Here is an 11,304-nt window from a genome sequence, read left to right on the forward strand (position 1 = left end):
GAAATCACTAAATCAAATCAAAAGTTAAGCAAATATCAGACTTCAGGGGAGACTGGTATGTATAAAAAGTGGCAACTTATTTCTCTGAAAGAATTTCTTATAAATCGTCATACAAAACCCAATCCGTATCACCTAATTATCAACCAAAGTTACTATCGATAAAACCTTAATTTCAATCTATATTTATCTTAAGTTCAGAATGACAATGTCGGGGAATTTTATCTATTGGGTATACAACCTATGCTTGAAGGAAATTTTCTTTCTGGCCTAACGAGGAACATAGACAGATGATTTATACAAAACTTTGAACACAGCAAAATACGTGTTTCTTTACTAGTTAACATCTTTATAAATACTTGTTTCTTAAGTCCCGGTAATAAGTAGTGTAAATACCATACATTTTGAAAATACAATGCCACACCAAAGTCTTATAAAATAATCTCGTCATGGATACCGATATTATGGGTACAAATAAATACGTAAGCTTCGCCTGCTTGACTTGATATCAATGTGCGCCGGTCATACTTTCTGTAATTTTTATTTGTATGGTGTTAGAACCTCCAGAAGTCCTTCCCTTGAACAGAACACAAGCACAGTATAACGATTTATTTTCCTTGGATTCGTCATACTGAGAACTAGCAATCACAGTGTATTATTCTATTTATATAATTGTATGTAGTACATCCAGCATACTGCGTGAAATCTTTCTTATTCTTTTTGTCGACAGACCATCACCGGAACTGGAGAATGGTGTAGAACATATTCGCTAACACTACCGAGCAACTTCCGCCGAATATTACCCAAACCACGTGTTCCCGTCACAATCATGGACGCTTTCTCATCTGTTGCTATCTTTACTATCGCATGTCCTGGTTCTCCATTGACGCGAACAATTTTTCCTTCAATCTACAATAAACATACATCTTTTTTCGACAAAAGCATTTGTAGATATACCAAAGGAATTTATTTGAAACATACGAATTCATGTACCATAAACCATCAAATTGAAAATGATTTGGTTCACATTTGTTTCTATAATAATTGCAGTTTTCATGATATATACAAACACATAAATAGTTTTTCAGAGAGAGAGAGAGAGAGAGAGAGAGAGAGAGAGAGAACGCATGCGTGTTCCATTGTCAAATACACTTGTTGAATTGTTAGTTATAATCATTGTGCACACCGTTCCAGTAGATGCATGCTAACGAAATGTTACTATATTGTTGATATATAACTAATACATTTACGGATATGTAACAATTACATTTATTACATTTACGGATATGCAACTATTACATTTACGGATATGTAACTATTACATTTACGGATATGCAACTATTACATTTACGGATATGTAACTATTACATTTACGGATATGTAACTATTACATTTGTGGATATGTAACTATTACATTTGTGGATATGCAACTATTACATATGTGGATATGCAACTATTACATTTACAGATATGTAACTATTACATTTACGGATATGTAACTATTACATTTACGGATAGTAACTATTACATTTACGGATATGTAACTATTACATTTGTGGATATGTAACTATTACATTTGTGGATATGCAACTATTACATATGTGGATATGCAACTATTACATTTACGGATATGTAACTATTACATTTACGGATATGTAACTATTACATTTGTGGATATGTAACTATTACATTTGTGGATATGCAACTATTACATTTACAGATATGTAACTATTACATTTAAGGATATGTAACTATTACATTTACTGATATGTAACTATTACATTTACGGATAGTAACTATTACATTTACGGATATGCAACTATTACATATGTGGATATGTAACTATTACATTTACGAATATTTTACTATTTTATTTGCGGATTCAACTGAATGAACATAGATATTTAATCAGTATTCATCACAAAGAAGAGAAATGACATTTTAGACGAAATGAATTATATTCATTTCCGTGCCTCAAAATTTTGGAAATCAATTTTGTTGCTAAATTGCATATGTATAATTGTGTACATGTTGTATGTTTTCCAGGGATTTATTGTGCAAATAATACTTTATACGAATTCAATATGCCCTCTAAATTTTTATAACTTTATCAAAAATATGCATCTTTTTTAGGGATCACCGATGTTAAGTATGACATTCTTACGTCAGTCCTATTTATAGTCAGGGGAACCCTACTGTAGGGTCCTGCATCTAGATTATTGACTATTGAGTATTTTTCATCATAAAGTTATGGGGGTTTTTGAAGTACATAAAAATAACGACATTATGTCTCCTTTACAAAACCAAGCACGGATTTATGTATTTTAGATTACAAGGATGACATAATGGATTCTAATTGTAATTTATGAAATAAACGAGCGGTGGATAGTAAGCATGTCCCCCTTAAGTTGATACTGACCATAAAAAGTCTCTAAAACAACCTAATCATTTAATATCTAGAGAAAATAGAATGGTATACCTCACCTTGAATTTTAGAACTAGCTCTTCGAACTTGGCGGCCAATTTCTTGACTCGATCTTCCTCTCCATCAATCAAGTTTGTAATTAGGGATTTATCTACCGACATCAGGGTTAGGGCTGTGGGGGAAACAACATTAATTAGAAATAGTACTTGATGATCAATAGCTAGCTTTTACTATAATCTAATGATACATACAAATGTGGTCTTAATAAGTCTGAATACAAGATTGTCATTCTTGTTTGAAAATTGTATGAACTTATAAAGGAGACTGTGTGAAAAAAAAAATCAACTGCACAGAGAGAGAGGGGGGGGGGGGGGCGGTGATAGAACGTGTAAAGTGGGGACACTTTTTAACCATTTGAAAGATGTTGTGACGACAGAAAGTGCACTATGATGACGAAATTATGTCCTCACAATTACGTCCCCATAAAAAACAAATTGATCCACAGCATGTACAAAATATTATATTAGTGAGGACAAGTGATATAGGGACATGTTCTCACTAATATTCTCTCAAAACTATTTTTCACAATTCAAAAGAGAGTATTAAATAAACTTTTATAGGTGTCCCTATAGCTATACCTAACACAGAACAGTTTCGCCTTTACAATAACATATCCGTGTGTTCTCTTCTAGACATTTAATTCAAAATGTTAATTGTTGTAATCGGTGCAGTAATACATGTATGTCTCTTTGAATTATTGCTGTTTCGACACATACTCATGGGTGGATCCAGCGGGGAGGAGTAGGGCCCGAACACCAAACCACCCCTAGAAATTTGCTGTATAATGATATTGCAAAAGTTTTGCGGTGTGTTTTTTCCTTCCCGCCGAGGACCCGACCCGGACCCCTTTTGTTTGTTTATTGACTTCTGGTGAGGCCAATACTGAGTCGATAACATTAATTTCACATTGGTTGAATAACTAGTTGTATTAGACACAATATGTATAATGAGTGGCTAACCAGTTATATTTGAGAGAATATAGCTGCTGAAGTGATGTGGAGTGGCTAACTGGCTGTACAAACCCCTTTTTTGAAAAACGTTTTATTTTTGTATTTTCAACACATTTATACATACAAACATACAAACTGTAATCTACACTCGCTCATTAACACTTGCAATTACTCTGTGCACCTTCTGTATAAAAACAATAACAATGAATTGTATATATGATATATACATACACACACATAAATATATGTACAAAACCTGGTACAGCCGTTTGCTTTCGTTGATTGGATAACTTGATGTATTTGACCCAGTGTAGATGTTTAATACATTGTACTTCCTTTGATTGGCTGGATGTTTGTATTCAACATAGTACTTGTACGTTGATTGGCCAATTGTTGGTATTCGAAATAGTATGTAGTTGTTTCTTACTTACGTTGATTGGCTAATTGGTTGTATTCAACAAAGTAATACTGTCTAAAACATGTACATTGATTGGGTGTATTTATAATTTAGCATTCGACACAATATATCTATAATTGTTACCTTCGTTGATTGGCTAATTGGTTGTCTTCCATATATTATAACATTCTAATACTTGTACGATGGTTGGCTATATAACATATAGTCGTTACTTACATTTCGCAAATTCTATGGTCGTTATAACGATCTAGTTCGTCAATACAACCTCGCATTGGGTCAAATGCTGTCTGACGTGTTTCATACCGATTGTTAAGCCGTTCTTGGCACACTGATTTGACTGCGGATAACTCCGTTTACCTGATCAGGATATGGGGCTCACGGCGGGTGTGACCGGTCAACAGGGGATGCTTACTCCTCCTAGGCACCTGATCCCACCTCTGGTGGTGTCCAGGGGTCCGTGTTTGCCCAACTATCGATTTTGTATTGCTTGTGGGAGTTATGAGATTGATCACTGTTCGTTATCTTCACTTTGCATTGATTGGCTAATGGGTTGTATTCCACATAGTATAACTGTGTAATGCTTGTATGATGATTGGCTATATTATATATATGCTTGTTACTTACGTTGATTGGCTATATTATATATAGCCGTTACTTACATTGATTGGCTATATTATATAAAGCCGTTATTTACGTCTATGTTAATTGGTTATATTATATATAGTTGTTACTTACATTGATTGGCTATATTATATATAGTTGTTACTTACGTTGATGTTGATTGGTTATATTGTATATAGCCGTTACTTACGTTGATGTTGATTGGTTATATCATATATAGTTGTTACTTACATTGATTGGCTATATTATATATAGTTGTTACTTACATTGATTGGTTATATTATATATAGTTGTTACTTACGTTGATGTTGATTGGTTATATTATATATAGTTGTTACTTACATTGATTGGCTATATTATATATAGTTGTTACTTACATTGATTGGTTATATTATATATAGTTGTTACTTACATTGATTGGCTATATTATATATAGCCGTTACTTACGTCGATGTTAATTGGTTATATTATATATAGTTGTTACTTACATTGATTGGTTATATTATATATAGTTGTTATTTACATTGATTGGTTATATTATATATAACCGTTACTTACGTCGATGTTAATTGGTTATATTATATATAGTTGTTACTTACATTGATTGGTTATATTATATATAGTTGTTACTTACATTGATTGGTTATATTATATATAGCCGTTACTTACGTCGATGTTAATTGGTTATATTATATATAGTTGTTACTTACATTGATTGGTTATATTATATATAGTTGTTACTTACATTGATTGGCTATATTATATATAGTTGTTACTTACATTGATTGGCTATATTATATATAGCCGTTTCTTACGTTGATGTTGATTGGTTATATCATATATAGTTGTTACTTACATTGATTGGTTATATTATATATAGTTGTTACTTACATTGATTGGTTATATTATATATAGTTGTTACTTACATTGATTGGCTATATTATATAAAGCCGTTACTTACGTCTATGTTAATTGGTTATATTATATATAATTGTTACTTACATTGATTGGTTATATCATATATAGTTGTTACTTACATTGATGTTGATTGGTTATATTATATATAGTTGTTACTTACATTGATTGGTTATATTATATATAGTTGTTACTTACATTGATTGGCTATATTATATAAAGCCGTTACTTACGTCTATGTTAATTGGTTATATTATATATAATTGTTACTTACATTGATTGGTTATATCATATATAGTTGTTACTTACGTTGATGTTAATTGGTTATATTATATATAGTTGTTACTTACATTGATTGGCTATATTATATATAGTTGTTACTTACGTTGATTGACTATATTATATATGATTGGTACTTACGTTGATTGGTTAATTGGTTGTCTTCCACATAGTATAACTGTCTAATATTTGGACGATGATTGGTTATATTATATATAGCCGTTACTTACATGTACGTTGATTGGTTATATCATATATAGCCGTTACTTACGTTGATTGGCTAATTGGTTGTATTCAGCACAAAATACTATGATCACCTTGTCTCCGTCTTTGTAAGCGTTTTTGACATACCCTGTAAAACAGAAGTACTCTGGTTTACACTATTGCAGATATAAATAATCAACAGGCATATCGGAATCTCTCAAAATAGATATGAACCTAAAATTTCATACAATGTAGCATTCTATTTCATTGGATAGAAGCAGATGCAAAAACAAGGCAGAAAGATATGATTCGTGGTACATGTTGTTATATATTTCATTTTAAATTGGCATAAATACATGTACATTGAAATGTATCTAAATGAGTATTTAATCTTATATACAAATGGATTTTATGCATTGGTTATTGAAAAACTTATTGTGAACCATCTTGTGCTGATACAGTCTATACCAGCTGTACTTGAACAGCACACAATCTAAAGCACGGCTGTGATGACCAGTCTTGTCGTTAAAAGACTTGTCAACAGGAACCAGTACACATTCCTCATGTAAACTGAGGAATATCCTCACGTGGATTTGTTCCATTTTCGGCTTAATAGGAATTCGGGTCAATTGCTGATAATATATAAAACTGTTATTTAACCTACATTTGACACGGTCACTTGGTTTAGCTACAGAGAAATGTGTCCTTGGAATCGTGTACCCTGCTATATACACTGTACCTGTGTATTCACACTTCAAAGGACGCCGCTAACAAACTGATATTTGAAGATGATTTAGAACATTTAACTGGTCGGGGTGGGCGTGGGATGAGTTGTATGAATTGGTATATGTAATTAAGCATTAGCCTATGGGTATATTTTAAACAGATACATGCAAGAAAACGAACCTGCTAGTCGTCTGTTATGACATCAACACTGGGTCTGGTTTGCTTAGTCTGCTTGTAAAACCGTAATTTCTGTGGAAACGAGGGGGTACATGTAATTCATTTTCAATCTCCCCTGTCCCTCTCCTGAGGGGGGGGGGGGGCAGTTGAGACCGAACGTAAATTACCCTCTCGTTTTCACAGAAATGAGTGAAACTGTTACATGGATGTGAACAGATACTACAATACACCTGGTTTATTTTAAAATTCTATTTTCTTCTTTTCATCGCCACACAGGTGTACATTTTTATTTGTGCAGATTGAACCCGGCCTATCTTGTCGAACCGGATTTGTTTGAAGAGCAATCTATGGTTAATGTGCAGGTAATGATAAAACACACACTAGTATTAGTATATATATACACCCGATCGTAATACTATCGGCCCGTCCTATCGCCTTCACCTGTCAGGTATGCACTGTGACGTCACATTCTACCTGATTATTATACAAATCTGTAATATTCGGACAATACTAAACTCACATGAATTGATAACTCGGTAATGGCTATACAGCTAGCTGTAATACAAATATTTGTTGACTATTTAATCCCTGAAACTGATATCATATTAAAATGTGAAAGGCTTAAAATGACCATCTGACTGCCAAGTGTTAATATGAAATATTCATTCCGAAACGCTTTCAGCAGTATTTGGTTGGTATAAATGCCTCGTGTACATCGTACAGTCATCAGCCATACTAAATTCATCTAGTATACAGAAAGAGTTCAATAATATATATCAGTGTGTATATAAACCATATTGATGTCACGTGTTGAATCGCCTGTTACGTGTTGAATCGCCTGTTACGTGTTGAATCGCCTGTTTCATGATATTACTATGCATGTTATTGACTGATTATAATTTTCATTTCGCGTATTATACCTCATAATATTGACTGTACATATAACTTCATATAATATATATCACACTTAGACTGACTGTACATTTTATTTAGTAATACGCATCATATAGACTATGAAAATGACTTGGTCTAACAACAATGTATTGCATAGCAAAAATATACTAATTTGATATATTTTGACTTGCTGTCCAGATACTCACATTTAAAGGCGTAATCCGCATGGTCACTTCCGTCCATTGCGATGACAATAGTTCTAGTCCCGGGGGAGGACATTTTTTTTTTTGCACTTTTGTTTTACACACAGTCGAGTAGAGATCTACACCTCGTGATAGCTTGTCCTCAGCCTAATACTGATATGTCCTCGGCGGTCAGAATTCTCCTGTCGTCAGTTAGAGCTGTAAGATGACCGGACTGTGGATCCCGACGAGGGCTGCCTGGTTAACCTGATCTCGTGTCATCAGATGTTAAAACAATGAAAGTTCATTTACTTCACAAATGTTTACTTCCCAGATTCCATTACCTTGTTCATACAAGGATGTCGTAATATTAACAGAGTATGTCATATCGTTTTACACACGGAATTTATTAAACAATGAGACATGGACTTCAATATTTAAATTTTGTTTAGGTACATATTTGCATTATTTGAACATAGAAATATCTTTAAAATTGCCAGGAGAAAGTTGTTATAGAGATCTGCTTACTTAGGACAAACCTGAACTAGATGAAATAGTCTGCAGATCGCTGACTTAAACATATATACACTGCACAGCAAAGTAAAGAAATTCGTGAATTAAAAAATATTCAACGAAATTAAATCCCGATATGGATTTTAAGTAAACAATCTATAAAACAGCGATTGCTCCACCTTCTAGTAGGTATTGTTTGTTTTTTCTCCCGATAATGTCAACTTGACTTGTAAAACAGTTCCTCCCTTCATCTTCCCGTTTAATGAACTTTTGTTTCATGGTAACCAGTCTCCAGTACTTGAAGTAAATAATTTACATATCTAGGTCTGCTGAATATAGTCCTACTGAAGATGCTTGTAAACCATTGATAAGGATAGCACACAATGATTTACATTTCTAGTCCCACTGAAGATGTTTGTAAATCCATTGATAAGATTTACATATCTAGTCCTACTGAAGGCAATGTTTGTAAACCATTGTTAAGATTTACATATCTAGTCCTACTGAAAATGTTTGTAAACCATTGATAAGATTTACATATCTAGTCCTACTGAAAATGTTTGTAAACCATTGATAAGATTTACATATCTAGTCCTACTGAAGATAATGTAGGTAAACCATTGTTAAGATTTACATAGAAGTCCTACTGAAGATAATGTTTGTAAACCATTGTTAAGATTTACATAGAAGTCCTACTGAAGATAATGTTTGTAAACCATTGTTAAGATTTACATATAAGTCCTACTGAAGATAATGTTTGTAAATCATTGTTAAGATTTACATATAAGTCCTACTGATGATAATGTTTTTAAACCATTGTTAAGATTTACATATAAGTCCTACTGAAGATAATGTTTTTAAACCATTCATAAGATTTACATATAAGTCCTACTGAAGATGTTTGTAAACCATTCATAAGATTTACATACAAGTCCTACTGAAGATAATGTTTGTAAACCATTCATAAGATTTACATATAAGTCCTAATGAAGAGAATGTTTGTAAACCATTGTTAAGATTTATATATCTAGTCCTAATGTAGGCAATGTTTGTAAACCATTGACAAGATTTACATATCTAGTCCTACTGAAGGTAATGTTTGTAAACCATTGTTAAGATTTATACATCTAGTCCTAATGTAGGCAATGTTTGTAAACCATTGTTAAGATTTATATATCTAATCCTACTGAAGATAATGTTTGTAAACCATTGTTAAGATTTACATATAAGTCCTACTGAAGATAATGTTTGTAAACCATTGTTAAGATTTACATATAAGTCCTAATGAAGATAATGTTTGTAAACCATTGTTAAGATTTATACATCTAATCCTACTGAAGGCAATGTTTGTAAACCATTGACAAGATTTACATATCTAGTCCTACTGAAGATAATGTTTGTAAACCATTGACAAGATTTACATATCTAGTCCTACTGAAGGCAATGTTTGTAAACCATTGTTAAGATTTACACATCTAGTCCTACTGAAGATAATGTTTTTAAACCATTATTAAGATTTACATATAAGTCCTACTGAAGATAATGTTTTTAAACCATTCATAAGATTTACATATAAGTCCTAATGAAGATAATGTTTGTAAACCATTGTTAAGATTTATATATCTAGTCCTACTGAAGATAATGTTTACAAACCATTCATAAGATTTACATATATAGTCCTAATGAAGATAATGTTTGTAAATCATTGTTAAGATTTACATAAAGTCCTACTGAAGATAATGTTTGTAAACCATTCATAAGATTTACATATAAGTCCTACTGAAGATAATGTTTGTAAACCATTATCTAGTCTTAATGAAGATGTTTGTAAACCATTGTTAAGATTTATATATCTAGTCCTAATGTAGGCAATGTTTGTAAACCATTAATGACAAGATTTACATATAAGTCCTACTGAAGATAATGTTTGTAAACCATTGTTAAGATTTACATATAAGTCCTACTGAAGATAATGTTTGTAAACCATTGTTAAGATTTACATATAAGTCCTAATGAAGATAATGTTTGTAAACCATTGTTAAGATTTACATATAAGTCCTACTGAAGATAATGTTTGTAAACCATTGTTAAGATTTACATATAAGTCCTAATGAAGATAATGTTTGTAAACCATTGTTAAGATTTACATATAAGTCCTAATGAAGATAATGTTTGTAAACCATTGTTAAGATTTACATATAAGTCCTACTGAAGATAATGTTTGTAAACCATTGTTAAGATTTACATATAAGTCCTAATGAAGATAATGTTTGTAAACCATTGTTAAGATTTACATATAAGTCCTACTGAAGATAATGTTTGTAAATCCACACAACGATTTACATATAAGTCCTAATGAAGATAATGTTTGTAAACCATTGTTAAGATTTACATATAAGTCCTAATGAAGATAATGTTTGTAAACCATTGTTAAGATTTACATATAAGTCCTAATGAAGATAATGTTTGTAAACCATTGTTAAGATTTACATATCCGTCTCCTGCCAAATACCAGGAACAATGTGTACAATTTGTGAAAAACCTCCAAAGTATATCCTACCAAATTCTAAAACTAACTGCAATAAAAACAGCTTTGTACCCTGGTATTTTCAAAACCCAATTTAAACATTTGTTATACAATTCATTCAGTATTTTTAAAACATCAACATTTTCATTGAGTGTACCAGATATTGAAGCGTATAAAAACATTAACGTTTCTCACCAGCCAATCAAATCTTACAATCTCTCGTTCATTGAACACATACATATCACCTTCTTCCAGACCAAGAGAGAATAACATTTAAACACGTTCATCATGTTTATTTACATTTCTGATGAAGTTCCAACATGTTAATTTTATGTTTCCATTTTTATTTGAAATATAATGTACTCGAGGAATTGTTGTCTACAAAAATACAGTTTGTTTATGTATGTAAAAAAAAA

General features: G+C 31.8%; 1 protein-coding gene across 2 annotated transcripts; it reads right to left on the reverse strand.

Moving 5' to 3' along the window:
* Nucleotides 1–592: 592 nt before the first annotated feature.
* LOC125652894 (universal stress protein in QAH/OAS sulfhydrylase 3'region-like) lies at nucleotides 593–8,761 on the reverse strand. Of its 2 annotated transcripts, XM_056167059.1 has the most exons (5): nucleotides 8,388–8,492; nucleotides 7,873–8,115; nucleotides 5,937–6,017; nucleotides 2,482–2,594; nucleotides 593–906 (listed from the first exon to the last, which is right to left on the reverse strand). In XM_056167059.1, exons 2-5 carry the CDS (start codon nucleotides 7,943–7,945, stop codon nucleotides 709–711), a joined length of 465 nt encoding a protein of 154 aa, XP_056023034.1. In that variant the 5' UTR covers nucleotides 7,946–8,115; nucleotides 8,388–8,492; the 3' UTR covers nucleotides 593–708. The 2 variants fall into 2 exon arrangements, with proteins under 2 accessions (XP_056023034.1, XP_048738328.1); XM_048882371.2 differs by having other exon boundaries at nucleotides 7,873–8,761.
* Nucleotides 8,762–11,304: the final 2,543 nt, after the last annotated feature.

Source organism: Ostrea edulis, chromosome 5, assembly GCF_947568905.1.
Source record: "Ostrea edulis chromosome 5, xbOstEdul1.1, whole genome shotgun sequence".
NCBI classification, from domain to species: Eukaryota; Metazoa; Mollusca; class Bivalvia; order Ostreida; family Ostreidae; genus Ostrea; species Ostrea edulis.

Coding starts and splice junctions, on each gene's coding strand:
- LOC125652894 (XM_048882371.2), bottom strand. CDS start 7,945: ATGTCCTCCCCCGGGACTAGAACTATTGTCATCGCAATGGACGGAAGT. Junction 6,018..7,872: donor TGCGGATTACGCCTTTAAAT/GTGAGTATCTGG, acceptor TCTGTTTTACAG/GGTATGTCAAAAACGCTTAC. Junction 2,595..5,936: donor CAACCAATTAGCCAATCAAC/GTAAGTAACGGC, acceptor TTTCCCCCACAG/CCCTAACCCTGATGTCGGTA.